The sequence below is a fragment of the Asterias amurensis genome, chromosome 1 (genome assembly GCF_032118995.1).
Source record: "Asterias amurensis chromosome 1, ASM3211899v1".
NCBI lineage: Eukaryota > Metazoa > Echinodermata > Asteroidea > Forcipulatida > Asteriidae > Asterias > Asterias amurensis.
Window position 1 is genome coordinate 37930722 of NC_092648.1, and position 22552 is coordinate 37953273.

Here is a 22552-nt window from a genome sequence, read left to right on the forward strand (position 1 = left end):
GTCAGGCTTGATGGACTTTCTTCTGCTGCAGAAGTCACACTCGGGCGGCCACTCCTTGGCAGGTTGTCCACATTTCCCTGAGCTTGGTAGCCATTCCACCATTTTACTGACCGTCGCTGGTGACGTTCCAACTTGATGAGCTGCAGCTCGAATCGACATACCGGCTTCTATCAAACCAACGATCCGTCCTCTTTCCTGTTTGGTCAGTTGAGCCATCTTTCCTGTTATCTTGAAACACCTTTCCCTGTCTTACCATAATCAGGGATTCTGGCTGTTAACCCATTTTGTTGTATGCCTCCCATCTTTGACCCCTTTGCTTGGTTACTGACAATTATTGCTGATGTTCATCGCAACCGATTTATCCAAAACGCGACAAACAAATCATTTATAAAGGGCGGGCAAAAGAAACGCTGATCTTACTCGTCACAATACAACGATTTAACTTGAATAGGGGCTTTTGCAACTTTTGAAATTCGACCTTAAGCCACTCAAGTGCCCATAAATCCACTAAACAACATCGTAGCGCAGCACAAGATGTGTCAAAATGTGCAGAAATTAACGGTGAATAGAAATGAATAATTATTTTTTGGCATACTATTTCAGGTTCCGATATATCTGACCATTTGTAAGTGTTTAGATACTTTATTGGCGCAGTTTATTACTATTACTATTACTATTACTATTACTATTACTATTACTATTACTATTACTATTACTATTACTATTACTATTACTATTACTATTACTATTACTATTACTATTACTATTACTATTACTATTACTTTACTATTGGCTGTATTAGCTGTATTAGCTGACGTAGTGGTCGGAACAGCTATTGAAATCGTCAAGATTTTTATTTGTTATTATTATTATTATTATTATTATTATTATTATTATTATTATTATTATTATTATTATTATTATTATTAGCTGTTCCGACGTAGTGGTCGGAACAGCTATTGAAATCGTCAAGATTTTTATTTGTTATTATTATTATTATTATTATTATTATTATTATTATTATTATTATTATTATTATTATTATTATTATTATTATTATTATTATTATTAGCTGTTCCGACGTAGTGGTCGGTACAGCTATTGAAATCGTCAAGATTTTTATTTGTTATTATTATTATTATTATTATTATTATTATTATTATTATTATTATTATTATTATTATTATTATTATTATTATTATTATTATTATTATTATTATTATTATTATTATTATTATTATTATTATTATTATTATTATTATTATTATTATTATTATTATTATTATTATTATTATTATTATTATTATTATTATTATTATTATTATTATTATTATTATTATTATTATTATTATTATTATTATTATTATTATTATTATTATTATTATTATTATTATTATTATTATTATTATTATTATTATTATTATTATTATTATTATTATTATTATTATTATTATTATTATTATTATTATTATTATTATTATTATTATTATTATTATTATTATTATTATTATTATTATTATTATTATTATTATTATTATTATTATTATTATTATTATTATTATTATTATTATTATTATTATTATTATTATTATTATTATTATTATTATTATTATTATTATTATTATTATTATTATTATTATTATTATTATTATTATTATTATTATTATTATTATTATTATTATTATTATTATTATTATTATTATTATTATTATTATTATTATTATTATTATTATTATTATTATTATTATTATTATTATTATTATTATTATTATTATTATTATTATTATTATTATTATTATTATTATTATTATTATTATTATTATTATTATTATTATTATTATTATTATTATTATTATTATTATTATTATTATTATTATTATTATTATTATTATTATTATTATTATTATTATTATTATTATTATTATTATTATTATTATTATTATTATTATTATTATTATTATTATTATTATTATTATTATTATTATTATTATTATTATTATTATTATTATTATTATTATTATTATTATTATTATTATTATTATTATTATTATTATTATTATTATTATTATTATTATTATTATTATTATTATTATTATTATTATTATTATTATTATTATTATTATTATTATTATTATTATTATTATTATTATTATTATTATTATTATTATTATTATTATTATTATTATTATTATTATTATTATTATTATTATTATTATTATTATTATTATTATTATTATTATTATTATTATTATTATTATTATTATTATTATTATTATTATTATTATTATTATTATTATTATTATTATTATTATTATTATTATTATTATTATTATTATTATTATTATTATTATTATTATTATTATTATTATTATTATTATTATTATTATTATTATTATTATTATTATTATTATTATTATTATTATTATTATTATTATTATTATTATTATTATTATTATTATTATTATTATTATTATTATTATTATTATTATTATTATTATTATTATTATTATTATTATTATTATTATTATTATTATTATTATTATTATTATTATTATTATTATTATTATTATTATTATTATTATTATTATTATTATTATTATTATTATTATTATTATTATTATTATTATTATTATTATTATTATTATTATTATTATTATTATTATTATTATTATTATTATTATTATTATTATTATTATTATTATTATTATTATTATTAGCTGTTCCGAACTTTAGTCGGAACAGCTATTGAAATCGTCAAGATTTTTATTTGTTATTATTATTATTATTATTATTATTATTATTATTATTATTATTATTATTATTATTATTATTATTATTATTATTATTATTATTATTATTATTATTATTATTATTATTATTATTATTATTATTATTATTATTATTATTATTATTATTATTATTATTATTATTATTATTATTATTATTATTATTATTATTATTATTATTATTATTATTATTATTATTATTATTATTATTATTATTATTATTATTATTATTATTATTATTATTATTATTATTATTATTATTATTATTATTATTATTATTTGTATCCGTCAAAACCCCATAGGTTTAACCAGGGCATTTTGTTAAAGCCAAAAATCATACTTGGCTTAGTATAAAAGAGTCAGAACCTATATCATATTAAAGCTTAGGTCTTGAAGTTTCAGTTAAATGTAGTTTGCATAAACTAAATAATTAATTAACTAAGTTATAACGACATGAATATTTAATTAGCCAATCTTTAGACTGCCATATCTCACAAACTATACGTCCGATCGCAATTTTTTTTTCAATTTTGTACTTTGTGGGTACTGTGTAACTATTCCATGGCCTTAAAATCCGGACGACGTCACCAAGACGTCATGTATTGCACGTTTTGTGTCTGTGCACAAACACAATGGCTCTTCAAATGTCAACATTTAAATGGTCAAAAACTTATTAACTTCAAAATTATTTATCTGTTTGTTTCCTGAATTTGATATTTTGTGTCAAAAAATACACTGATTCTAAAAATAATGGTTTCCGTTCATTAAAACCAATCAAGGGACGTCTATCATTAACGAATAAATTAAAATCTTGCCGTCATGGGTACAACGTAGTACTTCTGGATGTAGTCACTAAACTGGGTGCAGTCGCTTTCACGTGGCTGTACACTGTCTCTATGGGTGGTTGCAATACAGTGTGGACCTGTTTGCATTGAGGACTTACTTGAGGGGAGTCTACCACGCTGGCCTGATGTTGGCATCATTGCTGTACACTGTCTCTATGGGTGGTTGCAATACAGTGTGGACCTGTTTGCATTGAGGACTTACTTGAGGGGAGTCTACCACGCTGGCCTGATGTTGGCATCATTGCTGTACACTGTCTCTATGGGTGGTTGCAATACAGTGTGGACCTGTTTGCATTGAGGACTTACTTGAGGGGAGTCTACCACGCTGTCCTGATGTTGGCATCATTGTATTTTTTTTCCTAACCGTGTTCTGGACATACTCCATTGGATTTGTACACAACCGATAGGCATACATTGGAATCCTACGATGGTTCAGGGTTTTCGTTAAAACGAATGTACGTTCTAATAGTTTTTTTTGTAAAAGGCATTGGATTGGGGTAAGTTACACACCATCGTGTACCTTATGAAATTTGTTAGTACGAAAAACACAATTTTAAAACTGTGACGTCATCAGGTGATTATTTATGGTAATTCGAAGCTTTAATGAGTTTTTCTTTGCAGCACTATATCTCAAGAGGTGAACGGCCGAATTCAAAGTTTTTTTCAGTAATAGACTCCTTAGTCATGATAGATTTGCATTGGGTAACCGTGACCCCGATTTGACCTCTTATTCCGGGTCAACCGGAAGAGGGACTATATCTCAAGAGTTACACAACCGATTTAATTATTTTCTTCAGTTATAGACTCCTTAGGCATTAACTTTTGCTGGGGAAAATTCGTGACCCCATTTTGACCTCTTCTTCCGAGTCAACCGGAAGTGGGACCATATCTCAAGAACTACACAACCGATTTTCAAACTTCTTTCAGTTTTAGACTACTTAGACATTAAATATTAACTTAGAAAACTGTGACCTTGTGTTGACCTTTATTTTTGGGTCAACCGGAAGTGGGATCATTTCTCAAGAACTAATACAACCGATTTTTAACTTTTTTCAGTTATAGACTCCTTAGGCATTAAAAATTAACTTTGAAAACCATGACCCCCATGTTGACCTTTTCTTCCGGGTCAACCGGAAGTGGGACCATATCTTAAGAACTACACAACCGATTTTCAATTTTGTTTGGGTAATTAACTCCTTTGACATTGGACATTCGCATTGGCTAGCCGTGACCCCATGTTGACCTTTACTTCCGGGTCAACCGGAAGTGGGACCATATCTTAAGAACTACACAACCGATTTTAAATCTTTTTCAGTTTTAGACTCCTTAGGCATTCAAAATCGAGCTTGAGTTATCGTGACCCAGTATTGACCTTTACTTCCCGGAAGTTGGATCATATCTCAAGAACTACACAACCGATTTTTTAACTTTGGTTAAACTTATTCCAAATAATGACCATGATGCCATGTTGACCTTTAATTCTGGGTTTTAAAGATCATTTTGATTCAGTATCAGATAAAAGACAAGGTAATCACATGTCATAAAGCTGTTATGTGTGGGTTTTATTAAAGCATAGAATACTTTTATTAACAAAACATTCTGGAACAGCTTTGTGATTGTTCACAATCTCTAGTTATTATTTGTATCCGTCAAAAGCCCATAGGTTTAACCAGGGCATTTTGTTAAAGCCAAAAATCATACTTGGCTTAGTATAAAAGAGTCAGACCATATATCATATTAAAGCTTAGGTCTTGAAGTTGTAGTTAAATGTAATTTGCATAAATTAAATAATTAATTAACTAAGTTATACTGACATGAATATTTAATTAGCCAATCTTTAGATTGCCATATCTCACAAACTATACGTCCGATCGCAATTTTTTTTTCAATTTTGTACTTTGTGGGTACTGTATAACTATTCCATGGGCTTAAAATCCGGACGACGTCACCAAGACGTCATGTATTGCACGTTTTGTGTCTGTGCACAAACACAATGGCTCTTCAAATGTCAACATTTAAATGGTCAAAAACTTAATAACTTCAAAATTATTTATCTGTTTGTTTCCTGAATTTGATATTTTGTGTCAAAAAATATACTGATTCTAAAAATAATGGTTTCCGTTCATTAAAACCAATCAAGGGACGTCTATCATTAACGAATAAATTAAAATCTTGCCGTCATCGGTACAACGTAGTACTTCTGGATGTAGTCACTAAACTGCGTGCAGTCACCTTCATGTGGCTGTACATTGTCTCTATGGGTGGTTGCAATACAGTGTGGACCTGTTTGCATTGAGGACTTACTTGAGGGGAGTCTACCACGCTGTCCTGATGTTGGCATCATTGTATTTTTTTTTTCCTAACCGTGTTCTGGACATGCTCCATTGGATTTGTACACAACCAATAGGCATACATTGGAATCCTACGATGGTTCAGGGTTTTTGTTCAAAACGAATGTGCGTTCTAATAGGTATTTTGTAAAAGGCATTGAATTGGGGTAAGTTACACACCATCGTGTACCATATGAAATTTTTTAGTACGAAAAACACAATTTTAAAACTGTGACGTCATCAGGTGATTATTTATGGTAATTAGAAGCTTTAATGAGTTTTTCTTTGCAGCACTATATCTCAAGAAACGAACGGCCGAATTCAAAGTTTTTTTCAGTAATAGACTCCTTAGTCATGATAGATTTGCATTGGGTAACCGTGATCCCGATTTGACCTCTTATTCCGGGTCAACCGGAAGTGGGACTATATCTCAAGAGTTACACAACCGATTTAATTATTTTCTTCAGTTATAGACTCCTTAGGCATTAACTTTTGTTGGGGAAAATTCGTGACCCCATTTTGACCTCTTCTTCCGAGTCAACCGGAAGTGGGACCATATCTCAAGAACTACACAACCGATTTTCAAACTTCTTTCAGTTTTAGACTACTTAGACATTAAATATTAATTTTGAAAACTGTGACCTTGTGTTGACCTTTATTTCCGGGTCAACCGGAAGTGGGATCATTTCTCAAGAACTATACAACCGATTTTTAAACTTTTTCAGTTATAGGCTCCTTAGGCATTAAATATTAACTTTGAAAACCATGACCCCCATGTTGACCTTTTCTTCCGGGTCAACCGGAAGTGGGACCATATCTTAAGAACTACACAACCGATTTTCAATTTTGTTTTGGTAATTAACTCCTTTGACATTGGACATTCGCATTGGCTAGCCCATAGTAGTTAGGGGTCTGGGGGACGGGGTAGGGAGATGAGATGCACCTTGGTTAGTAAGCAGTTTGCAACAGCTAACTCTATTTTCTGACAAACATAATACATATAATACTAATATTATTTATTTTTATGTCTGATTTCTTCCAATAATTTAAAATCCCTCATCTCCCCAGAGTCTGGTGAACTGGGATGCTGGAGCTGAGAACTCATTGTCTCTTGTGATCAATGAGCTTTTGGTAGCTTATAAAGATCATCAGAGGAGCCTACTGAATGATCGGCTACAGTTTGAGTATACCTCTCTCCTTGAAACTGACAAGTTCACAACAATAGAGGTGCACCACAGCAGGAAAACACCAAGGGTAAGAAACAACACATTAAACTGACAGCAAACAAGCAAAATCATTTGTCATTTAAGAAAATCCCTCCCTCATATTTGAAGATACCTTTAAAGAATGAAAGCAAATGAACTGTATGATAAATACATGTTTATTTAATGACTTGACATTTTAACGTTGTGTGCGTTTAGATGGTTGATTTCGAGACCTCAAGTTCTAAATCTGAGGTCTCGAAATCAAATTCGTGGAAAATTGCTTCTTTCTCGAAAACTATGGCACTTCAGGGGGAGCCGTTTCTCACAATGTTTTATACCATCAACCTCTCCCCATTACTCGTCCCCAAGTAAGGTTTAATGCCAATAATTATTTTGAGTAATTACCAATAGTGTCCACTGCCTTTAATCAACACATGCACTAGCAAATGTTATGCTAGCTGTGTACATATTAGCGAAACGGACAATAAACAATGTTGAACTTTAACACCCCCAATGATGAAGTTTCTGTGACATGGGATGTTGGTTTCTGCGTCATGTGAAAGTTCATGTTCCAGTTTGAAAGGTCGTGTTCCAGTTTGACCAACTCGTTGGTCAAGACAACTGGTGCCCGAGACCAATGACCCTACTTTGCCTTTGTTGTGTGAAGGGCTGAAGTGTTGTCACAACCCAAACACATACATTGTAAGAATTTACTAAAAATATAAATATGAATAGTAAACTTGCGGGTACAACCATGTGTAAAATCTCTTTTGAGGGAGTGTTGGCTCTGAAAAGAGCGGGTTTGGTCTTCATATTTATATTGTAGTTTTTCTTATTCTCCACACCATAAACAGCTTCAAACACCTTACATGTATGTACATACGTTGTAGACCTGTGTTACAATGTACATACCCTCTGCAGACATCCCTTTGTCTAATGGGCTTAAAGGAACTGTGTCATCATGATCAAAGCAGCCTATGGCTGTACATGGAATTCTAATCTCTTATTACCCATTTGCTGCATGCGCCATACTCTTTCCATATTGATACTTTAGGGAGATTGTGCTCATTCACATTTGACAGTTTTGTTGTAATTCTTTGTTTAATTCCAGGGGCCATTGACTGTTAATTTCCTAATCAGATTACCTGTGGACTTCTCAAACATACCTGAATTCATTACAAAGGTAAAACTTATTCCATCTCAAGTGAGGCTTTTCATTATCCTTACAACTGTTAACCCAAACCTTTATGTAGAAGTCCAAATCCTGTTTGCCCAGCCTCTTGGCTTTTTGTTAAGTAGTAGAGTGTCTTTAATAAAGTGAAACGTTGCCTTGGATCAAGCAAGTTGGTCTTTGAAAAGCATTTGAATTGTTGTTTATGAAATGCATATGTTGGTAGAAAGATGCTTTTAAAGTAGAATATAATGATCCATACAAGTATGCCTAAAAATTGCACGGTTTTCCTTTATGTTGTGAACTAACACGGCAATTTCGAGGCATATTAATTTGGATTTTAATATTCTACTTAAACACCTTTCTAACCAATGCATTTTATACCAAACAGTTTCAAATGCTTTTCATATACCAACTTGCCCGATCCAAGGCAACTTGTCCCTTTCAGGTCCACAGTTATAGGCACTGGACACCTTTGATAATTGTCAAAGACCAGTATTCTCATTTGGTGTATCCCAACATGTGCATAAAATAACAAACCTTTGAAAATTTGGGCTCAATTGGTCATCGAAGTTACAAGAAAATAATGAACGAAAAAAGAGGTATTGATAAGAGTTGCATGTGTAGATAAGGCTCACCCATGGTAGCGAGGCTTCTCTACATTGTGACATGAAATACACAGTGAATGCAATGAACTCACATGATGCATTCAGTCATGTCAGGGGTCATGGAACTGTTCATACCAATACAGGCTGCCACGTGTTCCATGGTCAAGTATGCAGATGACACTTCACTTACAGGATTCATTGCTCATGAGGATGAGACGGGGTATAGATATGAAATTGCCAAGTTTGTTAATTGGTGCAAAGAAAATTTTCTGGTTTTAAATGCAAACAAAATTAAGGAAATTGTATATTTCATTTTCGGAAAAATCAGACAGAGATCGAGCCTGTAAACGTAAATGGTGTTGATATTGAAATGGTCACTGAACATAAATACCTTGGGACTCACACTGATAGCCATTTAAATTGGAATGTTAATACTCAGAAATTATGCTCTACGGCTAATCAACGTATGTATTTTTTAAGGAAACTTAAATTGTTTAACATTGACCGGGATATTATCATGTTGTTTTACAAAAGTGCAATTCAGTCTGTTATTGCGTTCTCTTGCATTGCATGGGCGAATGGTCTGTCTGTGGGTAATCAAAATAAAATCAACAGAATCACTAGATCTGCTAGTAAGCTCATTGGTATTCCTGTAAAAGACTTAGGTTCCATCTACGAGGCAGCTCTAGTGTCAAAACTCAAAAGTATACAACTTGATGATACCCACCCACTTCATACACTTTTTGTTTTTAATAAGTCTGGGAGATTGCGTCAACTCAAATCCAACACTAATTGTCATCGTCTCTCCTTCTTACCCAGTGCAATTTTAACAACAATTTTATTAGAAAACTTACTTTGTACTTCCCAATCCATGTCTCCTACGGCCTCTCCTTTGTTCCCATGTATCACCCCTCCCCCACCATTCCTTCTGTTATTTTTCCATCCCCCTTTCCTTTCCAAGTCATCCTTAGTTTAGTTTTTGTTTTTATGTATATTTTAATTCCGATGTATTTTAAAACTATTTATTTGTGCAATGTGATATTTTTATTATATTGTTGCTGTTTTAATGTCTACGGTTCATGTATGTTTTGTGCTATTTTTAATTACTGTAGTTTAATGTGCAAATCGAGAAAGTGATTTTCATGCTGGGCATGACGAATAAAATAAATCTAATCTAATCTAATCTAATCTAATCTAATGGCAACACACATTTGTTCTCTGAATTTTGTCTCTGAATTTTTGAGTGAGGGCTGACAACCAGCCCCCTTTTTTAAGGAGGTAAGGGAATAAAAGTTACAGAGTATTTGAAGTAGGAAAATGGGGAGCAGCCATCAAAGTGTTTTAAAATCTGGGTTTTAAAACCTTCATTTTCCACAAAATAAACTCCTGCATTTTTCAAACTTGTGAGAACTGGTGCACTGCTGAACTCTTCTGCAAAGTGTTGCAAAGTGTTGCTGATTCTTGTTATACTTTGTTTGTTTTCAGGACAACCCTGGAGAAGATGCAGCTATCTTATTAGTTAGTTTCCAAAATCAAGAAGCTACCAAAGTTTCACCTCAGCTATATTTGTCTCCCCGAGTTGAACAGTAAGTTTGATTGTTCATGCCCGATAATTAAAGCCATTATACAAAACTGATTTACAAATAACTTACAGGGTTTACAGAAGGTAATGGTGAAAGACTTCTATTGAAATGTTATTTCATGAAATGCTTTACTTTTCTAGAAAACATTAAAACAACTATCAATTCTCGTTGTCGAGAATTACGGATTTATTTTAAACACATGTCATGACACGGCGAAACGTGCGGAAACAAGGGTGGGTTTTCCCCGTTATTTTCTCCCGACCCCGATGACCGATTGAGCTTAAATTTTCACAGGTTTGTTGATTTTTATATCAGTTGTGATACACGAAGTGTGGCCTTTGGACAATACTGTTTACCGAAAGTGTCCAATGGCTTTAAGCAATTTACTTGATCTACTGTGGATATGATTTGTTTTCCACACAACAGTGGAAACATTAGTTTATTAATACAATGGTAGAGGACATGACAAAATGTTCAAAAAATGTGTCCTTAATGTATCTATTAAATTGTTTACCTTTCGTATTGGGGGCAGGGGTGGGGCCGGAACAAAATTCCAGTTCTAAGAACAAAACAATGCTCTAAAGTTAAATTTGAATCTAATGTGTATACATTTTTTATAGATGCTTTATGTGAACTTTATTTTGTTACCACAGTGCGCTTGGTGGAGCAGCCTCTTTGCGAATACCTGTTTTCCAGAATGGTGGTTGTCTGATGGACTATGTTCCTAATGTCTTTCAGCTACTTGAAAACATGGTTAGTGTTTATGACGTACATCATTTATAAAGTTATTTATTATGCGCTTTACTAAGACTGGTAGGCCTTCCACTAATATTACCCCTGTTTAAGGGGAGACTTCAGCGAAGAAAACAATAGAAAAGCTCCCATTGTAATATGAAGCATTTTTTTAATAATAATAATAATAATAATAATAATAATAATAATAATAATAATAATAATAATAATAATAATAATAATAATAATAATAATAATAATAATAATAATAATAATAATAATAATAATAATAGTAATAGTAATAGTAATAGTAATAGTAATAGTAATAGTAATAGTAATAGTAATAGTAATAGTAATAGTAATAGTAATAGTAATAGTAATAGTAATAGTAATAGTAATAGTAATAGTAATAGTAATAGTAATAGTAATAGTAATAGTAATAGTAATAGTAATAGTAATAGTAATAGTAATAGTAATAGTAATAGTAATAGTAATAGTAATAGTAATAGTAATAATAATAATAATAATAATAATAATAATAATAATAATAATAATAATAATAATAATAATAATAATAATAATAATAATAATAATAATAATAAGAAGAATAAGAATAATAATAATAATAATAATAATAATAATAATAATAACTACTAGACATAATTGCATTTGTGCACAAATGCATAGCCTTGCTCAAGGCAGTCGCATTATTCGCTCCGAAAAGACGCAGCTGTAAACCCACCCGCCGTATACCCTGTGCATGGTGTGTGCGATCACACCGAATGACCCACCCGTATACACACTGTCACATCGCACGAATACTGTTCACACAAGTCATAGCACTCGTACACCACTAACCGCATGCGGAGGCCGTCAGGCCGACAGCCTTGTCGGGTCTGTATCTTCCCGTTTTAATGTGTTGACCTATCAGACAACACAGGATGTGAGGCAAATGAATTATTCATTTTGACGTCCAATCACGCACTTCCCTTATCACGACCTTTGGACCCTATCATGCGTCCGTGGTGGTGGTGTGTGAGGTAAACATGTCTCGTCTTTCGCGGGCATTATGGTAATGAGCTGACCGTGGGAACTCTTCGCTTATTATAGTAATGAGGTCAGTGGCTTCAACACAGATACTACAAGGCTGTCGGCCTGACGGCCTCCGCATGCGGATAGTGTACGGGGGCATCGTGTCGTGCGATGTTACGCACAGTGAATACGGGTGGGTTTTATGCACAGTGAATACGGGTGGGTTTTTATACAGCGGCGGTTTTTTTTTTCGGAGTGAATAATTTGACTGCCTTGAGCAAGGCTAACAAATGCAGAGCTGTTTTGTCAATAACATTTAAAAAAATTCAACTGAATTTTAAATTTATTCATTTTTTCACAGCAGTTATGACCAATCCAGGCTATTTAAGAAAATATTTGGATTATACCATGTTCGGATAGAAATTTATGTGTTAAAGGTGCAAAAATAGAAAAAATCATAACAGATCGTGTGATGACGTCATTTTACAATTCACGAGAACTTGCCAATATCTAACAATATACAAAGTTTCAACAAAATCGCGTTTTTATTTCAAAAGTTATATGACTTCAAAATATGCACCTTTAATGCGGCGTCACGTGATTCCCGATGACGTCATTGATCTGAAACTTCACACATATGATGCCTGCCAGACAGTAAACGTGTGTGTAAAATTTAAAGTGATTACAAAAAACTTCGCCACAGACATCTTCAAAAAGTCCATTTTGAAGAAATTTCAACCTGCCACTACAGGGCGCTGTTGCAATTTATGACGTCATCAATACTTTTTTTGAACTGCCCACCCTCGCTAGACACTTACGTCCATGGGAAAGCAACTTCATGAGAGTTACCCATTTTTAAGTTACAGGGCACTTCCGTTTTTGGCCCGTTTCGACCGGAAGTAGAGGTCATGTGAGGTCACGCACATGAAATAAAATGAAGACCCAATTGATCCCTACCCAATCCCATTAACAGAAAGCTACGGTCTCTTGTGGTTGATTTGATATAGATTTTCAAAGATTTATATAAAACACCTTTAAGATGACGTCACGTGACTGGTGATGACGTCATCATGACGAATTTCGTTTAGGACCCTCCTTGCACCAATGCCCTTCATCACTGAAAGTTTCATTGCAATTGCTCTTTAGGAACCATGCAAAAAAATGCGAGTACTGAATAATCCTGAAACAACCAAATAAAAAACCGAACAAAAACAATAGCTGTTTCGCTGCGCTGCGCTACGAAACAGCTAATAATAATAATAATAATAAAGACATTTGTAAAGTGCCTAATGCAAAAGCCTATTAGAGAATAAAGAGAACAATTAAATATAGAAGAGATAAAGATACATAACAACACAAGTAAGCAGATTCAAATAAGCAGCTTCAAACAAATGAGTTTTTAACAGAGACTTAAAACAGTTTAAAGAACTAGCCAGGCGAATATGGACAGGAACACTGTTCCAAAGAAATGGAGTAGTGTAAGATAAAGATCTTTGACCATTCCAAAAAATTGTAGAATCTCTTGAAGTTGTGGTTAGCAATCACTGTTGAGATGATTGTAAAGGCTGAGTGGGGGAATAATAGTGAACAAGTTCAGATAAATAAGCAGGAGATGTTTGAGCTTTGAAAGTTATCAAAACAATGTTATAAATTGTACAAAACTTAACCAGGAACCAATGCAATCGTATTAGCACTGGTGTAATAAGGTGTGAACAAGGTAACCAAGAACAATTTCGTGCTTGTATTTTAGCAAGGTCTTTATCAGGGAGTTCATACAGAAGAGAGATAAAGGAATCAAGTCTAGTTGTGATGAAAGCCTGAACAAGACGAATAGTAGCTTTATCCAGGTAGCAGTGAATCTGTGCTATTTTTATGATAGCCATGAGAGCTGCCTCAACTCCTTAGTTCAGCAGTGTACAGCAGTCATATGGGTGCCCAGGTTGCTAAATCATTCATACTAACAATGTCTTCTTTTGCAATAATAGTTTTTAAAAATGTTTTATATTCATAATTACCCAAGTATGTTTATCCATTTTGATTGGTTGAGAAGGCATCACAGGGGGGTGTTTAAATGGATGATGTTACACCAGTAAAAGTGTTTAAACATAGGCGTGACACGGAAGCTCATCTTGTGGTGTTATTTTACGCATAACGCATTCAATATGTGGGATGGCCGGTACTCAATATAAATGAAAAAACTATAGCACGCGCCGTACGCACAACCAGTGAGCTTCAACACAATTTTGACCCTTCGTAGAAGGGAGCCAAGACAGAAATTGAAAAAACTTCTAGATTTGGTTTGCAGATTTTCCAATTTTATTATGCTTTTTAACAAAAGGGCATTAATGAATGAGGAAAAAAAATAGTAGAAACCTTGCAGGGTGGTGGCCGTTTGATAAAGGCCATCGCCTGCAGCTCCAGTCTTTATCGCACGTTCATGACCCTGCCGGTTTTAAACAGACATAAGACATAGAGACTATTCTTTTATTTACTTATTCAAAAACACACACCAATAAATCAGTCACTAGAGCTTGAGTTTGATAAACTAGACTCCTAGAGTTAAGATAAATGTTCATGATTTATATAAGGAAACCAGTACCTACATGTATCTCTAAAAAATGTGTGAGACATTAATTATTTGACAATTAAATTTGCATTATTGTTTTCCAGGTTGACCAGATTGTTAAAGGATTCCAAAAGAGAAAGGAGTACATTGCAGCATTTTTGAGTCATTTTGGGAGGTAAGTTTATTTATAGAACAATGTTCATAAAGTCTGTTCTTTTTTGTGACAGTTTTGGGGAATCTGAAGGCACTTCTTAAAGGTCTAGACTTAACCCATTTTTTGTGAATTGTTTTTTATGTTATTAATTAAGGAATAACAGTGCGAGGACCCAGTCTTAAATGTGTGGTAATGACCGGGTTGGTGGCTGGCGCTGTTACTGGACTGAGCCAACCATCAACCTGGTCATTACCACGCAGTGAAGACCAGTGTCGCAGTCTCAGTTGGATTACCAAATACGGCAGTATTACGGCATTTTATACCTGCACACAGCAAGCCAAAGTGGTCGATTTTAGTGCCGCGCTGAGTCGGCGGTTTTGCTCGAGCTCAAAGCTGTCATGGCGGCGTCCACAAGTAAATAGTGTGATGAACGAGTGGAGCGTCTACAACAGTTTTGTAAAAAAAGCAATCACATAATCAAGTATTTGAGGAACAGGAATTACAAAGAAGGTTCTTCTAAAAACCAGAAAGGTTGTGCATTGCCAGGCCAAGAAGCACTCGTACGATAACAAAAAAAGGTCTCAGAGATATATTCGCGGCAGCAGTAGAGCAAAGCCTGTATCGACAGTGCTGAATAAAATGTCCGGCTACGTCATCTGGAAAGCTTTTTTCACCGGACTTCTGAGGCTGTGACTAATAATAAATAATAATAAAATAAAAGAACACTTATAGTGCGCCGGTATCCACCAAAAGTGATGCTCATGGCGCAAGGAATAAACACAAACTAATGAAAAGCAGCTGTGAAAAAGTGGGTTTTTAGGGCCTCTTTGAACTTGTGAAAAGAAGACATGTTACGGATATTAAGAGGCAGATTATTCCAAAGTAAAGGACCACCATGAGAAAATGCCCTGTCACCCCAATTGTTGTGGGTTTGGGGAACAACCAGTAACGAAAAAGTTGATGATCTAAGACATCTGGAAGGATTGTAACGGATTGTGACGTCACCTGGAACTTTGAGCACACCGGACATCTGAGATTTTGACACCGAACACGTTTGGACAATAACTGTTCTTTGAGCGTTACACGCGCGCATGAGCTCAGCGTCCTTGTAACATGTTGCTGTAAAGAAGACCAAATATGGACATATGGGTTTATACGCTGGCACCTGTTACATCAAAATTGCTACATTTTCAGCGCATACGGCATGTGCGCAAAGTGCCAATGAACGAATAAGCATGTGATTACAGGGCAATCAAGGCAATCAGTTTTGACCAATCAGAGTCTGCAAACTGTCTGAGGTATTTATGAATAAGGGAATCAATGTGTGGTGAAGATGTTTTAAACTAGTGGTTTAAACCCAACGAGGCATGGTTTTTGATAATTTTAACCGAGACGAAGTCAAGTAAATTATCAAGAGCCAGGCCTCGGCGGATTCAAACCACTAGTTTAAAACCGATGCAACACACTTTGATTCCCATTATACCTTTTCGGTCTAAAAAACATTTCTCGCTCCTGTCTTGTACATAGTTAATTCCTAGTTATTAATTTACTATTTTCTTTTAGATTATATTGTTTTTGTATAATTTAAGCACTTTAGATTTGTTAAATTTCTATGTACTGTTTAGTTTTTTGAACAAGATATGGAATAAACGTTTTATTGAATTGAATTAACACTTTTTTTTCAAAAAGTAAAGTAAATGCAAAAATTTTAATTGTTCAAAGATTTCTTTCAACACAAAACCCCTCCAGCTATGAAATGGAAGGCCCTCGGGTAAACAACTCCTTATAAGGGAATGCTGTACCTGTCGCGCGTATCACGTGATGTGGCACAACTGTCCCAGCCGTTGCTCTCGACCAATAGACTGTGCAAGTCTCGCGTGTATTTGAACTTCCGGGACCATTGTGGTCCCAACCTTATGGAGTTTTACGTTGGGGAGATTTTGTTTCGCCCATTACTTTAGTTTAATGCAGTTTATGACCATAAAAATGACATATGTTGTTAAAAATGTAATACTAATTAACATCATATATAAAAGTAAAAATAAAGTCAACATAATAACGAAGAAAACCGATATTTAAACTTGACCTCAGGTCAGGTTACTTGGTAAAAATTAAGAATTTGTGCCCATATCCGATCACGAAACTTACGCAGACGCTTGTTTTGGTCACACAGGGTGAAAAGCCTTTTCATTGGTCGTTTAGGCATCGGCTTCCTCTTTAAACTGCGTCACGCGTTTATCCAACGCCCTTGTGACCATCTTGCGTCCGCGTTTAAACCAGCTTTGAGTAGTTTCACATTTGGGCATAGATTTACAAAGGGGTTTCACAAAATTTAAGATCAAACAAACATCCTTGTCCCAGAGTTTTACTTTTGTCTATACATAGACTTTAACCGATAATTGTTTATTTGTTTAAAAAGCTAAGAACTAATTTAAACAAGCTCTATAGGGCATTTTTGTTGTTCAGATTCGGCATTAAGAATAAATTAAAGCAAAGATTTGATTCATAAAAAAAATAAAGTTCTTCAGTTGTCGTGTTTTCTCGCTCCAGTGCGCGCGAGACTTGCACAGTCTATAGGAATGAAGAAACTGTCTTATAAGCACGGTGCAAGGTGCAAGCTCGCGTGTCACAACCATGTTTCAACACTTTTTACTGGTCATTAAAGTCAACTGGAAATAGAATTGTTTTTTCTTCAAACATTGGAGTATTCGTTTCTGAACAATAAAATAATTTTTTGAGTAATTGTTTTTAACAATTTATTTGTTTAAAAAAATATATAAAGTTGTGTGGGGGTGACTCCCCCTACCCCTTTTGTGACGCCAATCGAGGCAGACTTTGCCTCGATCGAACTTCGAACACACGTACGTGCAACAACATTCAAGTCCTATTCGTGAGTTTGTACGCTTCGAAAAAGTGTTTTTCTTGCATTTTTCGGGCAATGTTGTCCAGGTGTATTGCTGCTGGATGCAGGAAAACAACTAAAAATCATGGGGTCAGTTTGTAAAATGGTCCGGTCCGACATCTTTTCTAGCGCTGTGCAGCAAACATTTCGAGCCCTCGTGCTTAGAGAATCCGGAATACACTACACATTTTGACATGAAGAGAAAAGTTCTTTTCTAAAACATGACGCCATCCCAACAATTTTTCCAGCTAGTGGGGAAGTCGAAGAAGGTACATGTACATGAAAGACGTAACGAACCTAAAGGAGCATTTGCCTAACGTGAAAAAAATCGGGTATTGTTTCAACTTTAAGGGCATCTTTTTAGCTTGCGCCAAGCGTCACTATCTTGTGTTGGCACTGCATGCGATTCATCGCACCTCGACTGACATCACAAACAGCGCCCTCTCGGGTCGGGCTTATTTTCAAATTTGTAAATAACATGGAAACTAATTTTGTAAAACCTTAGTTAATTGTTTATTCATATTCCACTCATCAAAACACATATTTTGGTGACAAAAGCTTTGTTTTGACAAAATACCACTTCCAGGTGACTTTAACAAAGGTTTATACACACCCACATGACGCACTCTCCACCCATAGGAATAGCAAAACTGTCTGAGGTTTTTATTAATACCATTTATGTGTTTTGTGCTTACAGGGCAGTGCTGGAATACGATGCAGAAACATACAACAAGATCTCTTTGCTATTTGATTGGGAGGATTTCTACTTCATCTTGCACAGTTAGTTTCTCTGTTTCTTTATTTTTAGTTATCCCACAAGCACAATTGGAGTACTGAAAAACACATTGTTTTAGTGCTTTTGAAATTTACCGCACATAAATTCTTGTCACTTGATCGGTGGAACATCTATTACATGCCATCCTTATTTTGCCATGTAGGGCCACGAAGCTACAAAATATTACATACAAGTTCTATATGGGTAAATATAGGACCCTTTGAACACTTTGCAGGCAGTATTTACAAGACAATTGTTACTGTTTGTCCAAACGAGACAAGGTTGTGTCATGGCTGACGAGGTCATGTGCGATATTCATTCTCAGTTGGTTCCTAAAAAAAGGTCTGGGAGGGCACATCTTTTTTGATGACATTTTTTTTTACTTTGGCCTTTCCCTGGACGGCCTCTGCTTGGTTTTATAAAAAAAATTATTGTCCGAAGAATTAAAATAAATAAATAAATAAATAAAATAATATATCAACCTTTTTTTGTTTTTTTATTTCTCAGTTAACATTCCGACTTTCTTCCCACGTGACCAGCCACATTTTGAGTTACAATCTGTATATCACATGACTACATATAGCAAACCAATCATTGCAACTATAAAGGATTATCCCTACAGCCCACGGTGGAGTGGCAACGAGATGGCAGAGAGAGCAAAGTGAGTTTCAAATGTTGTTTAGGGGAACATGTTGCCTCGGATCGGATGAGTTGGTCTATAAAAAGCGTTTATAGCCGTTTGTTATAAAATGCACATGATTGGAAAGATGTTTTAAAGACACTGGACACTATTGGTAATTGTCAAATACTAGTCTTCACAGTTGGTGTATCTCAACATATGTCAAAATAGCAAAGCTGTGAAAATTTGAGCTCAATCGGTCGTCGAAGTTGCGAGATATTAATGAAAGAAAAAAACACCTTTGTCGCACCATGGTCACACGAAGTTGTGTGCTTTCAGATGCTTGGTTTCAAGACCTCAAATTCTAAATCCAAGGTCTCAAAATCATATTCGTGGAAAATTACTTCTTTCTTGAAAACTACGTCACTTTAGAGGGGAGCTGTTTCTCACAAAGAGGGAGCTGTTTCGCACAACCTCTCCCCATTACTCGTAATCAAGAAAGGTTTTATGATAATAATTATTTTGAGTAATTACCAATAGTGTCCACTGCCTTTAAAAGTAGAATACAATGATCCACACAAATTTGCCTCGAAATTGCGTGGTTTTCCTTTTACTTTGCGAACTAAGACGGTCGGCCATTTATGTGAGTCCAAAATTTGACTCCCATAAATGGTCGACCGTGTTTAGTCAACAAGGTGAAAGGAAAACCGTGCAATTTCAAGGCATGTTTGTGTGGATCATTGTATTCTACTTGTACAACATCTTTGTAACCATATGCATTTTATAACAAATGGTTACAAATGCTTTCCAAGGCAACGTGTTCCTTTAAACCTAAATATGCTAGGGTTATAGATTGTTTTTTTGTCAATGTAACGCTTATTTATAGGATGCCGGGCTTCGCGCGGCAACCCCGCTAGAAATCATTATGTTTAAAATGCCGCAAATGTAGCGTTGTGTACGGGGGGGGGGGGGGGGAGGGGGGGGGAAGTGTAGGTGAATTCGTATACACTTGCTCGCCTTTTTTTCCATTTCTCATTATTTGTCGTTCTCCCATCCATCAAGTTCCGCCGCGGGGGTCCCGCTAGTGGTTCTTTCCCAGTCCCATTTAATTTTTCATGTTCAGTTTATTACTTTCCTATCCCGTATTGTTTATAAGTCTTTTTTCCCTTTCCTGTAGGCCTATTATATCCCCGGCCCCGTTAATTTGTTCGCCATTCCACCGTCCCATGTCCCACCTTGAGCCCTATCCTCTCCCATCCCAGGCCATAGAACCGAGCCTCCGTGGGCCTTCATTCCCGCGATCCCGTGCGTTGGCATTGTTCTTTGCTTGCTACTTGTTCCGTTATACCCCATTGCAGCACCCGCTAGACATCATTGCGTATTTAATTCTGCAAGTAGCATAGTGAAAAGGGGGGGGGGGTAAGTGGAGGGACACTCTGAGTTACGACGAACCTTTTAGTGCTTTGTGAAATTATAAATCGTACACCTGTCCGTCTTTTTTCCCGTTTCCTTTTATTTGTCGGTCCCATCTAAAAAAAAAAAGGGTCAAGAAATCGCCAATGCATCTATTGCAAGACTTAAAGGAACGTTGCCTTGGATGGGACGAGTTGGTCAAAACAAAGCGTTTGTAACCGTTTTTTTATAAAATGCTAATGGTTGGAAAGATTTTTTAAAAGTAGAATACAATGATCCACACAAGTTTGACTCGAAATTGCGTGGTTTTCCTTCTACTGTGCGAACTAACATGGTCGGCCATTTATGGGAGTCAAACTTTTGACCCCCATAAATGGCCGACGTGTTAGTCGACGAGGTAAAAGGAAAACCACGCAATTTCGAGGCATGTTTGTGTGGATCATTGTATTCTACTTTTACAACATCTTTCTACCCATATGCATTTTATAAAAAACGGTTACAAACGCTTTTCAAAGACCAACTCGACCGGTCCAAGGCAACGTGTTCCTTTAAGAAATGCATTCAAGAGATTCAACGTTGGACACAACAAAACTTCCTGAAGTTAAATGATGATAAGACAGAGTTCCTTCTATTTGGGTCACGTCAACAGTTAACTAAGGTTTCAGTCCCATACATCTCCATCGGTGATGCTCGGATAGCTCCCTCGCTGAAAGCTCAGAACTTAGGGGTTATTTTTGATTCATCGATGACACTTCAAATTGTTAGTTTATCATCATATCACATCAGGAATATAGGTAAGATTCGCAAGTACTTGGACAAAAGTGCCACTGAGAAGGTCATTCACGCATTTGTTACTTCTCGTCTTGGCAATGCTCTTCTCTACAGTCTTCCTAACAACCAGATTTCCTGACTTCAACGGCTCCAAAATACTGCTGCCCGCATTGTGACACTGTCTAGAAAATCCTGTTTTATCAGCCCCATTCTGAAACAACTACACTGGCTCCCTATCTCTCAACGAATCATCTTCAAGCTGATGCTCATTGTGCACAAAGCTCTGAATGGCAAGGCTCCCCACTATATTTCTGAACTGCTTCAAGTTTACACTCCATCAAGGTCTTTTTCTTCAGCTGCACCACGCATCTGGAACTCTCTACCACTTAATCCTCGATCTTGTCTTTGTACCGCAAAATTCAAGTCTCTTGTCCAAAACTTATCTTATGTCACAGGTTTTCAATGACTAATTTTGTTATGTCCGTTTTTCTTTGTGTTGTGTTTTGTTTTTGTTTTGTTTTTGGTTTTACTGCGCCTTGAACACCCAGCAGGGTGGATCATGCGCATAACAAGTCTTATTATTAATATTATTATTGTTATTATTATCAATATTATGTTTTCTATTTTCGCGCGGGTCCCGCTAGTGGTTCTTTCCCAGGGGCCCGTTTATACCCGTTTCCGTTTGTTCCCGAGCAGTTTATTATTTTCCGGTCCTGTACCGTTTTCAAGTCCCTTTTCTTTTTTCCTTTCCCTATCCCAGCCCGTTTATTTTCTTGTCAATTATTTTGCCGTTCCTCCACTCCCTGTCCCATCGTGTGCCCTTTCCCCATCCCATAATAAAAAAAAATTCCTGTTCAGTTTATTTTTTTGAGCTACCCATGTCATCATTGGTCCCTTTTCTTTTTCTCTTTTCCGTTTTACTTCCCCTTTTTATTTGTTCTCGTCATTTTTTTGCCGTTCCCCGGCCGCGCGCTCCCTGGCCCCCTTCCCACAGACAATTCACTGTGTGCCCCTTCCCTCTCCCTGTACTACGTGCTCTAATAAACCCCACCTCCGTCGT

General features: G+C 34.3%; 1 protein-coding gene across 1 annotated transcript in view; it reads left to right on the forward strand.

Moving 5' to 3' along the window:
• The window catches only part of LOC139939183 (BRISC and BRCA1-A complex member 2-like), a 45104-nt gene that overhangs the window by 21264 nt on the left and 1288 nt on the right, over nucleotides 1–22552 (forward strand). The window contains exons 4-10 of the mRNA XM_071934962.1: nucleotides 7030–7215; nucleotides 8278–8349; nucleotides 10431–10531; nucleotides 11182–11281; nucleotides 14963–15033; nucleotides 18612–18694; nucleotides 19197–19350. Coding sequence (XP_071791063.1) covers nucleotides 7030–7215; nucleotides 8278–8349; nucleotides 10431–10531; nucleotides 11182–11281; nucleotides 14963–15033; nucleotides 18612–18694; nucleotides 19197–19350 — 767 coding nt within the window. The remainder of the gene's footprint in view (nucleotides 1–7029; nucleotides 7216–8277; nucleotides 8350–10430; nucleotides 10532–11181; nucleotides 11282–14962; nucleotides 15034–18611; nucleotides 18695–19196; nucleotides 19351–22552) is intronic.